The sequence below is a fragment of the Phyllostomus hastatus genome, unplaced genomic scaffold (genome assembly GCF_019186645.2).
Source record: "Phyllostomus hastatus isolate PE091 unplaced genomic scaffold, TTU_PhHast_1.1 phas_contig_495, whole genome shotgun sequence".
NCBI lineage: Eukaryota > Metazoa > Chordata > Mammalia > Chiroptera > Phyllostomidae > Phyllostomus > Phyllostomus hastatus.
The window spans coordinates 7,944,338-7,967,110 of NW_025333895.1; the positions used below are offsets into that span (position 1 = coordinate 7,944,338).

The window sequence follows — 22,773 nt, forward strand, 5'->3', positions numbered from 1 at the left end:
TGGCACCTGCACTATGTCAGCAGCAGCGGAGGACGGGGCACCTGGGGAGGCCACCCCTGCCGGCCCTCGGGCGCCTCCTGGGACCGGCTGCACCGGGACCGGCACCTCCTTCGCCCACCGGTGCTGCTGGGCTGTCATTTTAAAAAGGAAGTTACGCCCTGGCTGGTGTGGCTCAGTGGACTGAGCGTGGGCTGCGAACCAAAGCGTCGCAGGTTCGATTCCCAGTCAGGGTACATGCCTGGGTTGCAGGCCACGGCCCCCAGCAACCGCACACTGATGTGTCTCTCTCTCTTTCTCCCTCCCTTCCCTCTCTAAAAATAAACAAATAAAATCTTAAAAAAGAAAAGGGAAGTTACATCCCCATCCTGGGCCCTATCCTGCCGGTCCCCCAACTTGGGTCCTACCCACGCCCAGACAGGGACAAATGTCCCTGCTCCAGGGCCCCCCCCCCCGGGGCCGGGCTGGGCTCTAGCAGTGTGACCCCCTGGCCCAGGCCAGGAGGCAGTGTGGGCGGTGGAGGTGGGGTGGGCTGATTCGAGATCGAAACCTTCTGATTCCTTCTCTGTGGGACCCCAAGGGACAGCCCTCCGGCTGAGCAGGCAGGCGGCCCAGCTGGAGTGACCACGGCTGCGCGCCAGGCTCTGCCCCGGAGGCTCAGCGGAAGCCATCAGACGGGACGGCAGCGGCGCTGACCTGCGAGGTGGGCCTCGGGGCCTGGCCCGGGCACATGCCCTTGCCAGCTGCTGCGGTGGCGTCCAGGAGCCCACCGGGGCACACCGGGGACAGCCGTGCTGTCACCGTGCCCCGTGTCAGGACGCCGGGCCGGCCGGGCCGAGGCTAAACGTTCCCGAGGGCTCAGCACCACCCACGTCCCCCGGCCCACCCCACCGAGCTGGCCCCGGAGCTCAGTGACAAACACGCCCCTGAGCCCCCCGCCTGCAGAGTGGCTCGCAGGGGACACCGGGCAGACCCAGGGAGCTGACTGTCCCCTGCGAGAGAGCAAGGCCGCACAAGGCCCCCAGCTCACAGGCCCCCAGGAGCATCCTGGCGCCAGCACAGCACAGCACAGCACCCCCGGGGACCCCGCCGGGGGAGGGCTAAGGTGGCGGCCCGTGCTCGCGTCTGCAGAGGGAGGCGTGTGTTGGTCTCAGGCTTCCACAGCCGGTGGCATCGGCCTTCCGATCAAATATCTGCCCAGCCAAGCCGGGGGGGCCCCGCCTGCAGCCCAGGCATGGAGAGAATGTTGGCTCAAGGCTGGGGGCGGTGAGAAAGGGGGTCAGGCATAGGAAGGGCCCCGCCCCCCAGCACAGAACAGGGGAGAGGACCTGGGTTGGCACCGCATCCACCCCACCGTGACTGTCAGGCTCCCCCCCCTCCTGCTGCCTGGCCTCCACGGGGCCAAGGGGCAGCTGGGGTGACGGGGCCGCCCGGCCACGATCAAATACTTGTTCAGGCAGGGGCCACACCCTCCTCGGCCACCACAACGTGCAGTCTGTGGCTGCAGGCATGCCCAGGGGCCACGGAGACCGCAGGGACAGACCCCTTACTGCACCCGGGGTGCCCGCCCCCTGTGCCCACCCACCGCAGAACCCATGCTGCCCCCCAGGACCCCACTGCCCTGACCCGCACACACCCGCCAGCTCCCATGCCCCCCCAGGAGCTGGAGAGCGGCGAGTCCCCACCAACACCCCCACCCCAGCCAGGGCCTTCTTGGTGACATCCTGCCTGAGGTCACCAGATCGGCGACGACCCACTGTCCATGTATGGGGTCCGGACACAGCACCGTGGCGTCTGCTCTGACAGAAGACGACAACGGCCCGGGACGTGGGGGCATGGCGAGGGGGCGGCGCAGACGCCCAGGCCGGGCCCAGGCCGGAGACACGTCTGGGCCGCGGGGTCAAAGGCGAGCCTCGTTATCTGTGACACCGAATTCCTTGACTTCAAAACAGCCCGCCGGGCCCAAAGGTGCTGCCAACTGCTCCCCACGAGGGGGAGGGTGCAGAAGGGGTCACGGCACCCACACCTCCTGCAGCGGCGCTGGTCAGAGACCCCTGAAGGTCACTCGGGCCAGCCTTGCTCTTGGCAGGGAGGGAAACTGAGGCCAGAAAGGAAAAGGGACTTCTGAGTGTCCTCGGAATGTTCTAGATTCCACCAGCCCAGAGACGGTCCTGCCCAACCCCCGTCAGGGGCCCTGGGCTGCCTGGCCACCGGAGGCGGATGTGAGGGCGTCCCGGGCCCGGCCGGCCCAAGGCCCGGAGGGAGCCTGGGATTCAGGGCCAGCGCCCGAGGGGCGGCCAGCCTTTGGGGACAGGCCCTTCCCTGCCCGCTCGCCCCCACGGCCCCTCCCTCTGTTCCCAGCATGCCCGGCGCCCAGTGATGCCAGCAACGTCACTGCCAATAACCTAGATTTTAACCAAGAAATCACACACCCCCTCCCTGCCCCACTTACGGGCTCACCGAGGAGAGAGAAAGCCCAGGCCGGAGCATCCCGGGCCGGCTGGAGGCGGGACCAGCCCCGCCCCCGCCCCCTCTGCTCTCCCAGCCTCCCACCCCCGTCCGCCCTCCAGCATCCCAGGGGGGCGCAGGCTCCCCCCAGTCCCCAGAGACCCGGGCAAGCCCTCGCGTGCTCGCAGCCTCGACCAGGCCCGCGCCCCCGGCCGTGTGGGACTCACACCTTTGCCCGAGATCCAGGGTGGGGGTGCTGGCGAGAAGGCACCTCAAGGCTGGGGGGCGCCTCCTCGGCCTCCCAATCCCCCCACGCTGGCCTTCCTGTGGCCACCATCCCACTGGCTCCTCAGAAGCCCCAAGGACACAGGTGGGCTGCCACTGCCCAGGCTCACCCAGCCGGAGGAGCAGGGGCGCCAGCTCCCGGAGCCTCCCACTCCCCCGAACACGCCACGGCCCAAGACCACACTGGCCGCAGGGGCCGCTGTGCGGGGAGGACCCCGGGAGACATGCCCTGCCACAGGCCACCTGTGAGCAACCCCCTGCCCTGGGCCCTTGACAGGTTCCGCCCTCACTCCCCGACAGAGCCTCGCCCCCCTGGCAGCACGAGGAGGACGGGGAGACCTCAGGGACTGGGGGGTCTGCCCGGGGCCCGTGCAGCCTGCCTCCTGAGGGAAGGGGGACCGTGGGGGCCGCCCAGGATGGGGCTCCATGGGGCCCCGCCCCACCTCCCCATGGTGGTCGGCACACCACAGACCCCGGGAGGCCCCACCAAACCTGAGCCCCACGGGCCTCCTAGCAGGTGTCCTAGCGGTGGGCCCACCGGGGCCTTCCTGCCCTCTGCTGCTGAGAGGGAGAGCCAGGACCAGGGTTCCCGCAGGTCCGACAAGACGCATTTAAAGGAAGTAACGCCTTCTAGGAAACAGCCACCCCAGAGCCCCTTAGAGGGAGCCGGGCTGGCCAGACCGGGGACAGAGGCCCGCCTTCCGGTCCTGGGCAGCCCCTGGGGATCCAGCCGTCCCAAGGGCCTGGCTCCCTCTGCCCCCACCTCCTGGGACTCACGCAGGAGCCCCTGCCGGGAAGGCGAGGCGCCGGCGAGGGAGAAAGAGCAGAGGTGGCCGCAGCTGCCCCCACTGAGGCGCAAGCCCCTGGTGGGGGACGGGGGAGCAGAGAGTCCCCGGCTGCCCCTCGGGGCCACAGCGCGGGGACGTCACCCGCCGCTGGCACAGGTATCCGGATCCAGTCCACCGGACATGGGCCCCGCGTGCAAATCAGGGCAGGCCGCCGGCCCGGGCACCCAGCCAGTTTCCAGGGAACACCTGATCCGGGGCCCCACCTACGGGACCCTCTCCCCAGCAACCCCCGAGCCTTCTCCAAGCCCCGAGCGAGGGAGCCCCCCTCAACCTGCAGACGGCTCGTTCGGTTCAGTGGGCGCTGTCTGGCCTGTCCCCTGGTGCTGGGTCCAGGGAGGCAGCAGCAAACAGGACGGGCGCAGGGGAATCTCTGGACTCACTGGGTGGGTGGAAAGGGGCTGAGGCCGGCGGGCCTGCCGGGGTGCTTGCGGAGCCAGGCCCCTCAGACGGGGACGCCGAGGCCTTGGGCAGGTGAGTGACACTGGCTCGGGTCACACAACAGTCTGTGAGCCCTCCAGCAGGTCCCCGGTCCACTGGGGCCCTCCGTCCCTTCCTCCGTCCAATGGGAGCCAGGACCCACTCCCCCTTGTGCTACGCTAGCTTCCAGCGGGTTTCACCCGGCTACACTCCTTCCCCTGGCCCCTCCTCTCACCCAGGATCAAGCTGGAAGTCCTAAGCAGAGGCCCCGCAGGACCGACCTAGGACCAGTTCTGCCTCAGGTCTCAGCTCCTCCCAGCTCCTGCAGCCTGGGCTGGAGGCTCCCTGCTGCACACCTCTGGCGCTGCGGCCTCCCCAGGTGCCCTGGACCCCATCCGCCTGCAGTCCCAGCAGGGCTGGGAGACCCACCGGGAAGGGGTCGGGCGTGTCTCGGTGCCCACGCAGGGCCTGGAGGCCATCCACGCCTGCTGGCAGGCGGGCGGGCAGGCGCAGCACGTTACCTGCGTAGCTGCCAGCGGCCTTGACGTACATCTGGCCGTACTGCTCCTCCACCATGGTGTCATAGGCCTCATCGTCATCGTCCTCCTCGTTGTGGTAGGAGGTGGGGCTGTCGGTGGTGGGCAGGCTGCTGGCCCCCGGGCTGGTCCGCTCCCCCTGGGAGTAGGGCACCTGCTGGATGCTGGGGATGAGGGTGGCCAGGCTGGGCACCCCGTAGTAGGAGACCCGGGGCAGCTTGAGAGGAGCCGCGCCGGACGCCACAGCGGCGGCACCCGCCGCCACCGCGGCCCCATCCCGGGGCCCCGACTCCAGCGGGCGCTTGGGCGCCAGGCCCGGGCCGGAGGCCGGCGGCGGCGGCTCGGCGGCTTCGTGCTTCACGCGGGTCAGCAGCGGGATGGGCACGGACGGGGACACGACGTAGGGGGGCCCGGGCGCGGCCGGCTGCAGCTGGGTGCAGGGGCTCTGGGGCTCAGAGCTGGCGTCCTCCATCACGGCCGTCTGCGAGTCGCAGTGGGGCGAGCTCACCTTGAACAGGAGGTCCGTGCCGCGCTCCACGATGTGCTGGATCTGCAGGAAGCCGGCCGTGTACATGACCACGAGCTGCTCGCTGGCCGCCATGGTCAGCCGGCCCGTGTAGCAGAAGGACAGGATCTGCTGGAAGCAGGCGGGCGGCACGGTGCCCGGCAGCTCGAAGGCGCTCTTGCTGTTGCCGCTGAACAGGTCGCGGAAGTACAGGCTGCTGGCGGCCAGCACGGCCCGGTGGGCCTTGAAGGCCTGGCCCTTGACCACGATGGACACATCGCAGTAGAGGCCCAGCAGGCGCTGCTCGTTGAGGCAGCCGAGCACGGTGTTCCCGAAGTTGGGGATCTCAATGTGCAGCATCTGAGACATGGCGGGCGGGCGGGCGGCGCCTCGGGCTCTCAGCGCGGGAGGGGCCCGAGCGGGCACATCTGGGGGGAGAGAAGGCGGGGGGGGGGCACCACGGTCAGCTTCCTGGACACCCCGCACCCCCCTCCGCCCCGAAGGGCCAGGCCCGTGCATCCTCCTAGAACATGCTCCACCCCAGCACAATCCCTGCCAGTCACCCCCCCCAGATCCCACCGGCCAGGACGGTCCCTGGGTCTCGGGGTGACCTCGCTCACAGGCGATCCAGGCAGAGCCGACGCTCGGAGCCGGATGGGACACCAGAAGCCCAGAGCCGCATGCTCAGCCAGAACAGGCCCCGCACCACCCCTGGGTCGCCCCCAGAGCACCCCCCGCTCAGGGGGCAGTGGGAGCCTCAGGCCGCCCCAGACACCCATCTCAGCAGGAGACAGAGAGAAGCCTGCACCGCAGTGGGGACAGGAGGACGGGAACGGGGCCATCCACCCCCAGCAGCGGGGAGGGGCGCGGGCAGGCACGGGCTGGCTCCCACAACTCTTCTCCCCAGAAAAAGTTCACAGCAGCAGAGAAGCCCCTGGCTGCCTTTCCCCAGGGAGGGGCCGAGACCCAGAGGGAGGGGCCGAGACCCAGAGCAAGGGGTACGGCACCCCCACGGTGCTGCACGGGGTCTTTTCCCAGGCTCTGGGTTTCTAGTTTGTTTTTCTTCTTGTTTTCTCAGAGCAGCGCAGGGTCCAGGTGGTGCAGGGCGGGGGGGGAGTACGGAGGGGGTGCCCGAGGAGTTAGTGAAATGGGAGAACTCTTGAGGCTCAGGCTCCACCACCTCTGCCCCCCCACTCCCTGTCCTGCAGAGGGGACCTCCAGGGCCAGCGGAGCTCCCCGAGCTGCCGCCGCTGTTAGGGACCCGGCTGCAGGGCCGGCCGGGAGCCTGGCGCAGCCCCCCCACCCCACCCCAGCTCCCATCACGGGCCGATCCCTCCGGCTCCTTCCGAGCTCAGGTGACTACGGGGGCCAGGGGGGGACGGGGAGCAGGGACCGGCCAGGGCTGGCGATGCTGCCGGGCGCCCCGGGGCTGCGGACGGACGGGCTCTGGCACTGTTGATCCCGCGCCCGATTCCGGGAAGGGGGGCCGGCTTAACTCCGCGCAGCCCTCGGAGCCGCACAAAGGGCCGCTCTGTCCCGCGGGAGGAAAGTGCCGGCCGCAGAGGCGCGAGGCGACCCACGGAGGGGGGCAGCGCGAGGGCGGAGCGCGGGGGGACCACGACGGAGTTCGGCAGGTGGGCGCCGCCGGGGGGAGGGCCCGCAGTGCCCCTGCTGCTGCTGCTGCTGCTGCTGCTGCTGCTGCGGAGAAGTTGCCAGCCCGGCGGGGTGGCACTGGCCAGAGGGGGAGACCTACCTTTGGCGGCTGCCGCCGGTGGCCCCGCACGCACTGCCCGCTCAGCCTGGCAGGGGCAGGCTCGCCCCCCGCTCGCCGGCCGCCCGCAGCCGCCAGCTGCTCCGGGAATGCAGCAAACGGGAGCGGGAGCCCTTGGGGCGGGGAGGGCGCGAGGAGCCCGGAGAGCAGGAGCAGGAGGAGGAGGAGGAGGAGCGGGAGGGGGAGGGGGAGGGGGGCAGCGAGTCTCGGCGCTGGGCTGGGCGGCCGCGGCTCAGCTGCACCGGCCCGGCGGCTCTCCCGGGCGGCGCGCAGCATCTAAATGAAGGGGCCGGATGCAGACGGACATCCAGGCAGCTCCCGGGGATGAATAGCTGCCTTTGATTTGGGAGCCGCGGCAAATGCCAGCTCCCAGCCCCGGCTTTGAAAGCGGCGGAGCGCCGGTGCCAGAGGAATGCGCGGCCCCGGGTGTTGGTACAAGACAGACTTTTGATGACTCACTGCAATGCAAACAAAGATGGCAGAAATACTGTACTGTACGCGGAGAGCCGCTCCGCGGAGCCGGGCGGCCAAGCCAGCTTGGAAATTTATAGTGCAGTTTTGCATATGAATTGCCCAGTAAACTGCCGCCTGCCATCCAGCACAGCCCGGGTGTCAAAGCATTTAAACTATTCCAAACAGTCTGCGGAGCTGGCAGGCCCGCGGGGCGGGCGGGTGAGGGGGCCGGGGGGCCAGGGGTGGGGCGGACGGGGCAGACGCCGGGCCAAGGAGGGGGTGGGGGTGGCGGAGAAGGGGAGAAGAGAGTGAGGAGGGCACTGCAGAAGTGGGGGCCGGGGTGGATGCAGAGGCCAAGGCTGGCACCCCGAGGGGCCCCAGCTCCCATTTCTGCTTCTCCTCGGGGGTCCCCGAGCAGCAGACCCAGCTCGCACAGCCCCACACCCACGGCCCACCAGCCCAGGGTGGTCCCCCTGAGCCCCAACCCCTCGCCGGATCAGAGTTTAAAGAAGAGCAACTTCATGCGTCAACCATGAGCTGCCAGGGGAGCAGCCCAGCCCCCGAGGAACCTGCCCCAGCGGAGATGCCAGCGGAAGACCCCCTGGCCCCCCTGGGGGAACAGAGTGGGCGGGGCTGCCCTGAGGGCCCACAGGGCCTGGCCTCCCTGAGCCTTTCCCCGCAGAGAGGCGGGCGCTCACTCTGTGTGGCCGGGGCTGGCCCGTCTTGCTCAGGAGGGGCGCCTTCTTCTAGGCTGCAGCTACCACTGCCGGATAGAGCGGCCCCTGGGGCAAACCACTGTCCCGCCCAGTCTCCTTCCCCACCTGCCACCCGCTGTGACCCTAGGGAGAGCACATGCAGCCTGCAAGAAGAGACAAGGTCACGCCTGGAGGTGGCCGAGGTCTGGTCCGCCACAGTGACACACCCCTGCCATCACCTGAGCATTCGCCTCAGTGGCTGGGGCAGGGAGGAAGCCGGGGGGCAGGGAGCAGCCCCCCTCCCACCCCCCACACACCTGGTGTCCCCCCATCCACACGCTGCAGGCTCAGACACAGGGCAGGTGAACGGGGCGGGGGAAATCCAGGTGAGGGGAATCTCAGAAGCAGTAGCCCACAGAGGCTCCTGGGGGTGGGTGGCTCTGCATCCCCTACGTGGGGCTGCTGACAGTTGGCGGGTCACACGAGACAAAGACCGGGGCACTAGGGGGCTGTCCCACAGGCCCAGCCGGCCAGCCAGGGCCACGCCAGGAAACAGAGAGATACCCCGAGACTGAGGGACGACAGACCTATGATAGGGATGGGGGAGGGGGTGCAATCCCCACAGGGCAGGGGCAGGACCAAGCCCCCCCCCCAGTACGGAAGCTCCAACCTTCAGGCCCCGGCTGCACGGGCACCACCTGGGGGCTCCCCAGGGCCCCTGTGAGCTCAGCGAGAGTGGGTGTCTGCGCAAGGCCCAGCAAGCGGTCAGCCTAATGCGGGGTGGGGCTGGAGAGAGTGAGCGGACGCAGCCGCGCTGCCCGCAACTCCCAGCACCGGGGGGAGGGGCCCCCAAATGGGCCCCTCAGACCAACAGTGCTCACTGCCGGGGCCTCCCAGATAACGCGGTGGGGTCACCGGAGCCAGACTGGGGGTCTTGAGTCATAATGGGGAGGGGGCACCCAGCCCGGCTGGGGTGTGCAGAGGTCAGCAAAGGGGCACTCTGCGCTGGCTCCCCTGGGGTCCCAGCGGGCCCGGGGCTGGGCAGGCCGGGTGGTGGGGTCCTACATGCAGAGTGGGGGCAGCGCAAAGCCTTGGACACCTGCTCCTTCCAACATTGGGCCCCGGGTCCCACTGGGTGTCACCCCTACATGCCAGCCCTGGCCCCAGCCCCAGCCACGTCACACCCACGCCCCATGACCCCAAGCACATGACACAGGGCCTGGGGTGCTCATCGGTCAGCTGGGGGTCAGGTGCAGCCTCGGGCAGAGACGGGGCGGGCGGGGGGTGTCCAGGGAGACGACACTGGTCAAGCCCGAGGCTGGGGTAGGCACACGCCCCACCTGGTGAGCTGTCACCTGCCCTGACCTGGACAGGAGGGCAAGGGTCCAGGCTGGTGTCTCTGTCACCACACACACACACATACCGGCCTCAGCCCTGCGTCTCGGGGGCCCGCACCCCGGGGCCGGGGCCAGACCACTGGCCCAGAGAAGGGACCATTATTCCCCAGGAAGGTGACGAGGCCGCCCGGGCCCCCGGGGATCGAGGACAACTGGCGCTGTCGCCGCTGTGTCCTCACGCCACCTGTGCGGGCGAGGCTGGCGCCCCGCGGCCAGGCCCATGGGAGCCGGACCCGGGCTGGTTTTAGGTTGCTTTCTTAGAAGCCCTGGCTGGGGCGGGAACAAAGCTGAACTTTAGGAGGAAAGAATAAAATAAAGGCTTGGTTTACGTGCCCGGGGCCCGCAAGAGCGGGTCGTGCCAGGGGCCGACCCTTGTGCGGAAGCCAGAGGGGAGAGGGGGCCGGGGCCGGGCGGGCAGGGGCGCTGGGGCCGGCCGCCTGCCAGGAAGCGGGGCACCTACTCACCTTTCCCTGCCTGGGGGGGCCCCTGCCCGCCCGGGCCACCTTGTCCCACCTTGTGCCTCCGAGTCCCCCCCCACCTCGTTTCCCAAGCAACACCCCCTTTTCCGTGTCCCTCTGCGTGAGCTCCAACATGCCTGGGAGAGCCAGGCAGGGACCCCGGACTCGCTCCCCCGTGGCCTCCCTCCCAGCCCCTGTACCTCGGAGCCCACCCCCTGGGAAGGCCCTTTCAGAAGGGGACCCCGCGGACAACGCAAAGCCGGAGTCCAGCACCCACGGCTGGGCTCCAAGGACCCCCACCCCCGCCCCCAAAGGTGGTGGGGTGCAGGTGGCCAGGAGGCCTCTGCCCCGAGGACCTTCCCTCTGGGCAGCAGCCGGGCACTTGAACTGCCCCCAGGCACCGGGGTGGTCCGCCAGAGCCCCCCCCAGCCCCTGCAGGAAGGGGACAGGGCGTCGGCCCCAGGAGCAGCAGACATGCAGGACCCAGAGGTCAGCCGGGGCCAGAGTCCCAGAAGCCCCGCCGGACAGCCCGCTGCCCCCCACTCCCTGCGCCCCCCAATTCTCAACCACTTCCTGTGGCGGCGGCGGCGCGGCAGGGCGCAGGAACGCAGCGCCCGACTTCTGTGGGATCACCACCAGCATGGGCGAGGGAGGCGAGATAAATTAAATCAAATAAAATGATTCTGCAGGACTTAATTTGACCAATCTAATAAGAGGCCTGGACCTGGGCGAGCGCACGGCCGTTAAAATCCCCCGCAGCAGGGGGAGGAGGGAGCCGGGTGCACCGGGGAACGGTCTGGCCCGAGAGAGCGGAGGCCCCCTCGCCACCCACCGGCCCCTGCCCCCCCGTCAGGCGCCCTGGCCCCGGGGTGGCCCCTGCCTGGCGGCCAAGCCCTGCCGCCCCAGCAGCAGCCAGCCTGGCTGCAGGGACGCCGCCCAAAAGCCAAGGAGCTCCCGAGGGCGGGGGGCGAGGCCCCCGTAGGCACATCCCCGGGATGGCGTCCATCCGGCTGGGAGGCAGCAGGAGACCCTGTGAGTCAGCACGGACACACGTGAGCACACGGGCACCAGACACACGGCGGGCTGCTGCGTGGAGACTGTTGGCAGTGGGGAGGGGAGGGCGGGGGACGACTCACTTTGGACAGCGGCCTGCAGAGAAATTGCCTTGCTTTTCCATCCCAGCACAGGCTCCAGCTAACAGCCTGCAGGAGGGAGCTCGCGAGCACCCCGTCACCCACTAATGCACGGCAGAGGGGGACAGCAGGGGGTGGACCCTCCGGGCGTCACGGTGCCCGTTTGCACAGAGGCTGCCCCTGCCCAGCTCGGGCGTGCCAGGTCCCTGGGGGCCGGGCGAGGCACCAACTGGTTCGGGCCTCAGGTTCGCATTAAACTTTTCATGCACCGCAAAGCAGAGCTGGGCCACCACCGTCCTCACGGCTAATGGAGGGCCAGCTGGCTGGCCGGCCGCCCAGCGAGTGCCAGGTGGGCAGAAGCTGGGCTCTGGGGTGGGGTTCGGCCGGCAGGAGTCCCTCCCCACGGGTCCTCAACAACCAGGGACCCCACCGGCTCTGTGCCTGCCTCCCAAAGCCCACCCACCCCTGCAGGCGGGTGCAGGCAAGGAGACCGAGGCACTGAGAGGCCCCCAGCTTCCTGCCGAGGCCTCAGCGACGGGGCCTGCACCCATCACCCCCGTCCTGGCTCCCTGCCTTCTCCTCCCAGTGTCCCGGACAGGCTCCCGCCTCGTGCAGAGAGCAAGGACGGAAGCTGCGGGACGCGAGGGCCACAGAGGCCCGGACCGGCCCCGGCCGCCAGGACTCTGCTGCAGAGATAAGCATCCCGCCCCAGCCTCTGAACTTGGCTGCTCCGGAGTCCCCTGGGCACCAGACTCTGAAACTTCGGCCCCCCCTCACCCCCCGTCCTGGGCTGGGGCCCCACCCCCGAGACCCTGCCCTGGCTCACGGTGCCCCAGCCTGAGAGGCAGAGGTGAGAGGCCTCCGGCGTCCGGCCAGGCACCTGGGCAGCCTCCGCCCGGACCACAGCCTGCACGGCCTCCCAGCTGAGGGCCGGCGTCGACTGCCCCGGCGAGTGTTTGCCTGGAAGCTTTCTTCCCCGGCAGAGAAGGCAGCACACCCGAGTCTGCAGATTCAGAAATGTGCTTCCCGGGGCCTCCCCTGCCGCCCCCCATACCCCAGGGCTGCTCCTCAGAGACACCGGGGAGACACCCCCATGGGACACCCCCAACCCCAGCCCCCCGAGGGCCTGGGGCAGCCGGCAGGCCGCCAACAGCCAGGCACCATCCGACCCCCCAGCCACGGAACCACGGGGCTGGGCACGAGCTGGGTGCTCCATCAGATGGGACAGCAGGCCCGTGTCCCACAGCCCGCGGCCTCCGCCGTGAGCTCTGACCAGGGAGGGTCCTGTCTGGGGGTCTCTGAGGCCAGGCCGAGCCTGTGTCTGGAGGGAGACGCCGCCCGCCGGGCACAGCCACCTGCCGCCCTCCACTCTCAAATGTTTTGACTCGAGCGTGGGTGGGGGCGGCGTGGTCGCTCGGAGAAGGAGCAGGGAGGGGCTGAAGGCCCAGCCAGAACCCACCCCCCGCCCTGGGGTCCCCCTCAGGCTCCCTGCCTCCAGCCCTGAGACCCACCGAGTCCGCACACGAGCCACGGAAGGGTTCCGGAAGGTTTCCCGAGACCGGCGCGGTGTTTTGAGCAGAGCCGACAATCCCTCACCCGTATTTGTAATTTAAATAACGAAAGCTTGAGGAGTGTCTCCCTGGGGCACAGTTTAATAACTTAAAAAGCCGGCTCGGCTCCGACGGCAGACGGGCCCCCCCCACCTCCTTTATCACTGAGGCAGGGTCCCCCTCAACCCCACGCTCTGTCGGGGGGTGCACTGGGGATGCTAGCGATGACAGCAGAGGCTGCCCAGGCCGGGCCGGCCACAGGGAGCTGACTCCCCTCGGGGCCCCCCCTCCCCTGGGATGGGCCCGCGGGGGCCCCGGAAGCGCACCCCAGGGCCCGGGCAGAGGGGCGGCGGGGGGGGGCACGCCAGGGCCTGTTGGGTCACTCGGCTCAGCTCGTTATTGACAGCCGCTCTGCACACACTCCCTCGTTAATATTCATCGCTCCCCTCATCTGCATACCCTGCCATAAATAGTCGAGGTAACACACAAAGCTCCCCTGCATTTCTAATTATGCTTAAAACTCTAATGTAAATCAGGCCGACACACAAACACTACATCAGGCGGGGTGGCGGGGGTGCCGAGGCCGAGATGGGGGGGGCCGCAGTGCACCGGCCCCCACCCTGGGCGCGGCCAGGTGGCTGTGGGGTCCCAGGCCACGGCACGGCGGCCCTCAGCAAGAGTCAAGTGTGGGGCAGAAGGGACACCCTCAGCACCTTAGGGACACGGCCACCCCTCCCCCCGGGGCCGGCCACCCCGTCCTGCCTTCTCCCAAAGGGCTCCTTCCCCATCTGGGACACCCAGCCACGCACCCCACACAGGGGCCGGCTCCCGGGCCCCCATCCTGCGTGTGGGTCAACCCCGGGCAGGTACTGTCTCCGTCTCCCTGTCCAGGGGGACCCCAAGGTGACACTGACACAGACCTCAGGGCCCCTGTGGACCCAGCTGCAGCTGGGACACCAGGGCGGGGACCGAGGCAGAGCACCGCGTGGTGCACCACCCCTGGGGGCAAGGGGCGGGTGGGCAGTGCGATCCACAGCCAGTGACCCGCCCTCCACTCACCTGGACTGACAGCCGCACCACCCAGCCCCTCGCACAGACCCCCAAACCCGGCACCGATGGACCCTGGGCCCCAGCGCCGGCCGGACCGGCCCGACGCCCGGCCCAGGTGTCCGCGGAGGGTGGCTGCACGCTGCCACCTCGGCTCCCCCTGGGGCGCAGGGGCGGGGCCGCCTCAGGGACGCGGGAGGCACGGCCGGCCGAGGGACGCGGGGTTACCGCTCTGCCTCAGGGAGACGCAGAGAAGCCTGCCGGCTGCCCGCATCTGCCTGGCACCGTGCCCAGACCTATTTTTAAGCCCATTTACTAGAAATCCCACAAATTAAAGGAAATACGGATAATGCAGCAGGAATCCTGGGGGCCGCATAAAAGCTACACATAAATGTCCTCGCGCTGCAGCGTGAGACTCCTCACCACAACACCGGTCTCCCCACAGCCCGGGCGGCGGAGGCGCCTGCGTCAAGGCAGGGAGGGTGTCCCGTGCTCGCTGGGGACCAGAGGCCATAAAAGACAATTACTGATACGGAAAACAAAGACCAGAGACACACACCCCACTTTATGGCCTGGGGTGCCAGCCACACGCGGCGGGGCGGTTCTCCCCACAAGGCAGGCAAGTCCAGCTGCGGGGGACCCTCTCTGCCCCCAGAGGCCATTTCTCTGCCTCCCCAGCGCTGAGGTGGGGGCGGGGGTGCCAGGGGCACCAGGCTGGGGTGGGGATCCCCGCCACAGCCCCAGCCCCAGCCGCTGCTCCCCTCCCAGCCCAGAGGCAGGGGCCACGGACGCAGACTCCGGAAACCCAGGCCCGAGGAGGGGGTGGCACAGCAGATCCGCCCGGGACTCTCGCCAGGAAAGGACCAGGACCCCCAGCGCCAGCTGGCTGGCCGAGGTGAGGGGGCGCAAGGCCTTCAGTGGGTCTCCAAGGATCTGGCCCAGGCCCATGTGTGCTCACCACGCCTCACAGGTTTCGGCAGGACAGAGGACAGACAGATGGACAGCCACGGTGCTCCCGCATGAAAGGCACCTGCGACCAGCTGGGTGGGCACCGATCCCCGAAGACCCTCAGGAGCCCCAGGACCGTCCTCGCCAGCCCTCGGGCCCCCGGGAGCCCAGCCCTCCCCTGTGCATTCCCACCAGCCAGCTGCCCAGGCCAGGGGTCCGCTGCCCAGGGACCCAGGGCACGGGCCGGCCCCTTCCCTCACTCTGAGGTCAGCAGAGCAGCAAGGGGACAGCAGGGAGCGGGGAGCAGGGGGTGGGGGGTGGACACGATGGGTGCTGCAGAGGGTCAGGGCGACTCCAGACCACGCCAGCCCCGGCACCGCCAGGCCGGCAAAGGGCCGGAACGAGGTGCCCTGCCAGGCTCTGAACACGCGGGCAGCTGGGCGGGGAGTGGGCTCGTGAGATACAGGTGGCGGGGGGCTGTCCGAGAGTCACCGCACCCTGGGACTGAAGCAAAGGTGCCCTGTTGTTCCGTAAGCATCGCAGGAAAGCATGGCCTGACCACCGCCCACAGGATCGCTGGGGCCAGCCGCTGCCCGGAGGGCCGCCCTGACTCACACCCCCGGCTCCGTCCAGCTCCCTGCAAACGCACTCCTTCTGCCCAGGAAGGAGGCAAAGACCTCCCTTCGTAGAAGGGACAGCCCCAAAGACTGCGGGGTTTGCCCTGTGGGCAGCAGCCGGTTAGGTCCGGCCTCGGTGTCCGTCCTCCCGGCCGCTGCCCCGCCTGCCGGCCCCTCCGCCCCGAGTCCGGTCCGCCCCTGACACACGCTCATTCTATACTCGTCTAGGGTCGGGCTTCTCACAACGTGTCCGCACGGCACCGCCGGTACCCGCAAAGACGCCCTCCGGGAGGCAGCTCCGGCCCGCGGACCTCACCCCCACCCGCCAAGGCTCGCTCCCCAAGAGCCCGAGGGGTGCAGCCCTTGCCTCGGCAGACCGTCTTTTTCTGTTTTTGTGGTTGATTTCCCCCCAGGACTGAGTCTGTTTCTGGCTGCCAGCCCAGCCCATCAGTCCTTCTGTGTCCTGTGGAACTCGTGGCTGGGCCACGTCTCTGTTCCACAGCGAGGGCCAGGTCCACCAGGCTGGGTCTGGAGCCCGGAGACCCGGGAGCCGGTGAGCGGGGTGGAGGAGGGGCAGCTCGACCCCCGGCTGGGTCATAGGTGCGTCAAGGAAACAGCTCACGTCCCCTGCAAAGCAGGTGCCTCTCAGGGGCCCGGGAGGTGAGTGCTGCCCCGGGCTCACTTCTGACAGGGGCCGCAGCGGAGGAGCAGGGCGTGCCTGGGCCGCCGTCACACCCAGCCAGCGGCATGTTCCGGCCCCTAAAGGGCCGCAGGACTCACGGAAGCTCTCGAAGAGCCACATCCCCAGAGGCTAAGAGAGAATAAACCATTTTATAAAGCGAGTATTTCCGGAATTCCCAGGACGGACAGAGATGGAACTTCTAATAATTTAAGCGGGCATCTGTGTGTGTGTGGCGGGGGAGAGCTGCTGGCTTGAAAGGCTTTTCCATAGGGCACCCCAAATTCCCGCAGTTGAGGGGGGTCCGGGATGCACCTGGCCGCCGTGGTCACTGGGGTCAAAGACACAGCCTGGCGTCTCCCCCAACTCACGAGCCGGCTGGTCCCGTCCCCAGCATCGGCGTGCTCTTCTCGGGATGCCAGGCCGTCCAGTCCCCCACTCTGCTCGGCCCGCCCGCTTCTCCCCTCCACGGTGCCCGAGGTCGGGAAAAGCTATACAATGACACAGTCCGCTACACTGAACGACTCGGACACACTGACATCAAAACTCGCGGTTAGTCCCGGCTGGGTGGTTCAGTGGGTTGGAGCGCTGTCCCACACACCAAAGGGTTGTGGGTTCGACCCCGGGTCCCGGAGCTTGTGGGAGGCAACCGATGGATGTTTCCCTCTCACATCATTGTTTCTCCCCGCCCCCCGAAATAAATGAACACGTCCTCCGGTGAAGATTAAAAAGATTAACTTTGCTAGGCTTCCACTCTTCGAGCATGCTGCTTTAAACCCTGTCAGGTAATTCTAACCAACACCTGCCACCTACGAATGCATAGCATGTAAACTACACAGAAACGCTCAGCAGACGACGCGCAGGGAGAACCACCTACCCCCCCGCCGCCGCCGGGTGGGGGCACCCAGGAGAGGCCACACCTGGCCTCCGCCTCCGAGCGGCCGGCCGAGGGCGCTTCCCCTGCCAAGGCCGGCGACAAGGCACGCTCAACCTGCCCCTGGGGTCCCGGCGGGGCAACGGGGCAAGGAAATGGAACGAGAGACATGTGACTAAAAAGGAAGAAGTAAAACTCTCTTTACTGCTACCTTTATAAAGAAAACCCTACAGAATCAATCAAATACCACCAGGGATAAACAAGTTCTCAAGACCTAAGCCCACAGAGCAAAACCAAATGCATTTCCATTCGCTGACGATGGACAATCTGAAGGTGAAACCTAGTAAACAGTTCCATTATCAAAAAATGGAAAATACTTAGGAATGCATTCAACAAAAGTCGTGTAAAACTTATACTTTGGATAGGCAAAACTTTGTTGAAAGAAACTAAAGATCTCAATAAATGGAGAGACACACAGGTCGAGACAGGAATACCCCCCAAATGCACCCGCAGATTCAATTCAGTCCTCATCGCAATCCCAGCTGACATCTCCGCAGAAACGGACACGCCGACCCTAGAATTCCTGCGGGAATGCTCACCCGGGACCCAGAACAGCCCGACCTCGGCACAAAGGCCGGAGTTGGAGACTCACTCCCCTCCCGATTTCGTCCGCTGCCGAAACCAGGACAGTGCGGTCCGGGGACGTGGCCAGACCAGGGGTCGGTGGCACAGAGGTGGGCGGCTCATTTTCAACCAGGCGCCGAGACCACCCGAGGGGAACAGAGCGCTCTTCTCCAAACGCGGCGCTGCGCCGCCGCCGAGGGAGCACCCGCGTGCAGAAGACGAGCTGGACCCCAAGGTCACAGCAGATGCCCAACTTAAGTACGCGCGAGACTTCAGAGTGAGAGCCAGAACTCCGCGACTCAGGAGAAAACGCCGGGCAGGTCTTCGTGGCCTCGGATTCCGTGACGGAGTCTCAGCTGAACGACACGAGACCAAGCAACCACGGGGGGAGGGGGGAGATCGGGGACCCCCTCCTCGTGGGAGCGCTCCGCGCGCAGACGGCCCCACCCCTCCGGAAGGAGGAGGGCGGGGCATGGAGAAGAGCGCCCGCGCACCAACGCATTCCCGACCTGGGACCCGAGCCCAGGGCACGCCCAGAGCTCTGACGTCACAGGAGCACAGCAGGACAACCAACCTGCTTTCCAAGGGCCGAGGTGCCTGGAGGGACATTTCCCCACAGACATGCACAAACGACCCGCAGGGACGTGCAAATCAAACCAGACGGCAAGGGAAGGGCCCTTTGCACCCGCACCTATACCCGCACCCGCCCCTGAAAGCGGCGGATGAAGACGGTGTCGGAACCGGCGCGGTGCAGCCGCTTTTAGAAAACAGGCTGGCGGTTCCTCAACAGGTTAAACACAGACCGTCCACGGGACCCGGCAATTCCACTCCTAGGCGTGTACCCAAGACCCAAAGCAGACATACGTCCACGCAGAAACTCGCGCACGAAATGTCCACAGCAGCACTGTTCACAGCGGCCAGAAAGCGGAGACCGCCAAACGCCCACCGTGTCCACCAGCGGCCGGCGGATAAGCAAAACCCCCTCTATCCACACCACGTCGCTCAGACTTCAAAAAGAATGAGGTGCCGAATCTCGCCACTCGCGGATGAGCCTCAAATAAAAGAGCCTACTAAGCGAAAAAGCCGGACGCTGAAGGTCACATGTTATGTGATTCCATTTATACAAAGTGTCCAGAGCAGCCCATTTGTAGATGCAAAATAGGCCCGGGGCTACCTGGGGCAGGGGAGGGGGGAGTAGAGAAATGGGGTGAGGCCGATGGGGTGGCTGGGGGCTGCAGGACTCTGTGGGGCCGAAAACCACCGACTTACACACGGCAACGGCGAACTGTACAGTGCAGGAGTTACAGCTCGAAAAAGCCTTTACTTCAAAACAAGTACAGCTACTTCGAAAGGAAATTTTGAAAAATGTTCAAGTGACCCATAAGAAGGTGGGAAAAGAGAAACAAGTAAACAGCAACAAAAGAACAAACAGAATAAAAAAGCACAAATTGGCCGACTTCAGTCCCGACAGACCAATAATCCCATTAAATGTAAATGGCTTAGGTACACCCTGAAGATTATGGTCTTTCACTGCCCCTTCCTGGAGACCTGAGGTCAGACCGTGAAAGGCACCACTCCCTTTTATGGTCAAATAATACTCCCCGTAGGGAGCGACCACTGGATTCCCTCGCTCTGCACTCTTCACAACTGCGCGTGAATCCAGAATTATTTTAAAACATGATGCTTTAAAAAAGAAACCATAAAGCGCTCACTTCCAATCAAGATGGCAGCAGACGCAGGCACAGCCCGGCCCCCCTCTGCACAACCAGAGTGAAGTCACAGCTAAAATACAGTTCCTTTCCTTTACTTAGAAAACAAAAATAAAAGTAAAATAAAATGTAGAACCACCACTGCTCAGATCCGCCAGAAATCGGGCTGGACAGAAGTCTGACAACTACGGAATTAGGGAAACCACACCCATCCAGACACCTAGGAGGGCCGCAGACGCAGAGCGGCTGGTCCCACACCCACGTGTGGTGGATAGAAATTCGGGAGGGGTGTCTCGGGAGCAAGGAGTCCCAGCCCCACACCAGGCCCCCAGCCCAGGGTTCCAGGGCCAGGAAGAGAAGTTCCCACAACTTCTGGCTGCAAAACCAGCGGGGACTGAGTCGGTGGAGGAGGCTGCTGGAGCCCCAAGCAGTTCCCCTTCAAGAACCCACACGCGGACTCACCTACACGGACTCCCTCCTCTGGTCTCCAGCGCCGAGATGGCAGCCTGAGGGGCGCCAGTGGCGTGCGGGGGGAGGCTGAGGTGCCTGGCATCAAGGTCGGCAGAGGCTGTTGTCCCTTTCCTGAGTGCTCCCCACACGGAGCTGGCTGGCAGACCGGGGCTGTATCTGAGACTCCACCAACCTGACTAAATAGCACTGTCTGACCCGCCTTGGAGACACTGGCCCCACCCAACTCACAGACCCACCCAAGCTATTTTTCCATATGAATGGATGGTCCTGGCTCCTGATGCACGACTTCCTAAATCCTCGCAAACCAGCACAGCTGGCCTCACTGAGCCCCAGGCCCAGCATGGCAGCAGGCAGCCCAGATTCACAGCTTGGATTCCCCTGGGAATCTCCAAGCCCAGCACAAGGAACAGGCATCTCAGATTGCTCTGCAGCTTAGGCAGGGGGCCCCAGGCAAACATGGGGAGGGCTGTGGGGGGGCCGCTGATCTAGGCCAGCACCACCCGGGAAATCCCAGGGCCAACGCACCCAGTGGACAGCTACAGACCACATCGGAGCACCACCACCCTGCCCCTGCACAGCTGGTCCTCCCTGGAGGGTGGAAGTTGGTGGTCAGTGGTCACAGCGAGTCCTTGCAGCTGACTGGCCTGGGTCAATCCCTCCCATTGACCTGCCAACAGCAACCAAGGCTCAACTGCAGGAGGGTGTACTCAGGCCACACGAAGGGTGCACCTCGAGGACCCAGCTTGGGTGACAGGGAGGCTGTGCCACTGGACCCCACAGGACACCCACTGCATTAGGCCACTCTACCAAGACACGGAGTCACAGCAGCTCTACCTAATGCACAGAAACAAACACAGGGAGGCTGCAAAATAAGGAGACAAAGAAACACGGTCCAAATGACAGAACAGGAACACTACAGAAAAAGAGCTAAGTGAAATGGAGATAAACAATCCATCAGATGCAGAGTTCAAAACACTGGTGATCAGGATGCTCAAGGAACTCAGTGAGGACCTGGGCAGCATAAAAACGATCCAGTCAGAAACGAAGGACGCACTAACTGAAATAAGGAACAATTTACAAGGAAACATCAGTGGATGGTGAAGCCAAGAATCAAATCAATGACTGGAACATAAGGAAGCAAAAACAGCCACCACGCAGAACAAGAAGAAGAAAAAAGAATCCCCCCAAATGAGGACAGTGGTATAAGCGGTCTGTGGGACAACTTTAAGTGTTCCAAAACTCGCTTCATAGAGTGCCAGAAGGAGAAGAGAAAGAGCAAGAAATTGGAAATCTATCTGAAAAAAATAACGAGAGAAAACTTCCCTAACTTGGTAAAGGAAATGACGTGCAAGTCCAGGAAGCAGAGTCCCAAACAATAAGGATGCAAAGAGGCCACTCCAAGACACATCAGAATTAAAATGCCAAAGGTTAAATTAAAGAGATGGGAAGGGTCGTAGGGGACTGGGTGGGAGGTGAGGGGATTAGGAAGCCCTGGGGACGTGAAGTACGCTGGGAAATGGAGCAGCCACAGGATTTGTATTGTGACCCACGGACATGAACGCGGGTGGGGCACTGCCTGAGGGGAGTGGGGGGGTGCTGGGTGAAGGGGGGCAAAGGAGGGGAAATCAGTACAACTGTACTAGCATCATCAAAAGAAATATAATTTTTTTAAAGTAAAAAAAATAAAAATAAAAAACCATAAAGCAACTGTGTGGCTCTACAGTGTGTCAACTTGAAAAGCCCCAAATCCCTGTTCGCTGTGACTCCTCACACTAATGCTAAATTATGTCAGTTTGTTGAGAATGTTTAGGTAACTAGAAAAGTTGAAGTATAAGCATCAAACCACTGATCAACCTGGCTGGCGTAGCTCAGTGGATTGAGCGCGGGCTAAGGTTGAACCAAAGCAACGCAGGTTCCATTCCCAGTCAGGGCACATGCGTGGGTTGCAGGCCACGGCCCCCAGCAACCGCACATTGATGTTTCTCTCTCTCTCTCTCTCTCTCTCTCTCTCTCTCTCTCCCTCCCTTCCCTCTCTAAAATAAATAAATAAAATCTAAAAAAAACAAACAAACACAGGTTAATCGGCAGTTTACGCCGTTGGTAAGGCTTCCAGTCAACCGTGGGCTGTTGGGAGTGGAGTTTGGGGGACCCCACAGGCTGCACGTGAATTTTCGACAGCACACGGGTCAGCACCCCAAACCCCCCACGCTGTTCAAGGGCCAACGAACGGCGTGTACAGGAGGGTGTCTCTGCGACCACGGGAAGAGGGGCCTTTTGTTTCCGAGTGGGAAGTGGCCGTTCCAGGCGGCAGGGGACAGAAAACCCTGGAGTGGCGGCGGCACCGGAAGCCAGGGGCTGGTGGGGAGGAGCTGCAGAAAAAGACCTCTTTCCCCTCGGCTCCGGTGCCCAAACAGAAGCCCCCAACTGCTGTAGTCTGGGCGAAATTTGATTTCTAAACAATGTGTATTGACCGATTCCGGAGAGTGCGCGGAAGGGAGACAGCAACGCCAACGGGTTGCCCCGCTGGCCTGTGTGTTCACGGTCGGTTCTTCCGCGATCCCTGACCGGGGACCGAACCTGCGACCTTGCCGCGTCAAGGACGCCCCTACCTCCATCCCACGGACCCACCCGGGCCCGGCTTAGAATCTGCCTTGTGTTAATGGACTTATTGATATGGTAATTTAAAAGGTGGTTCCCTTGGAACTGGAGCCTAGGGTCTATCCCGCCCACCCAGCCTCGTGGTCCGCAGGCAGGCGGGTGGGGTCCTACAAGCTCCTTGGGCCCCCCCACAGCCGGCCCCAAGTCTCCCAGGGCGACTGTCCCGCTTTGCACTGACTGTCACCTCCTGGGCTTTTTCTTCTCCTTAAAGTTCCTCAAGCCAGAAGCAGCTAAGCCTTCCTACAAGGGCATCACTAACTTCTAAGATTACTTAAAATATCCTGCTGTCCCTCCGAGCAGCGCACGGCCGGTCTAAAACCACTCACTGTCCCGCTTATCAGACGTCCACATCTCCTCCGATCCCGACACTGAGGATAGCCCAGGAGGCCGGACCTCCCCGCCCGCTGTCTGGGGTTCCCGGAGGGCCCGCCGTCCCCCCCACACGCTCCTCCCCGGCCTGTGATGGCCAGTGGCGCTCACCTGCCCCGTCCTCGGTTCTGACTCCGTGGCGGGCCGTGCCCAGGAGGCGGCTCGGAGCCCAGAGCCAGCCTTTCGCAGTCGAGCCTGGACCTGGTGTGACTCGGGACCTCAGCTGTCACATGGTCCTGTGCGGGCATCCTGTGCGGGCGCCCCAGACCAGTGCCAGTCCTCAC

General features: G+C 65.1%; 1 protein-coding gene across 2 annotated transcripts in view; it reads right to left on the minus strand.

The window, feature by feature from the left end:
* The window catches only part of NACC2 (NACC family member 2), a 63,224-nt gene that overhangs the window by 23,903 nt on the left and 16,548 nt on the right, over positions 1–22,773 (minus strand). For both annotated transcript variants that reach the window (XM_045846159.1, XM_045846158.1), the window contains exon 2: positions 4,517–5,464. In XM_045846159.1, the coding sequence (XP_045702115.1) occupies positions 4,517–5,405 (889 nt within the window). In that variant the 5' untranslated portion in view covers positions 5,406–5,464. The remainder of the gene's footprint in view (positions 1–4,516; positions 5,465–22,773) is intronic.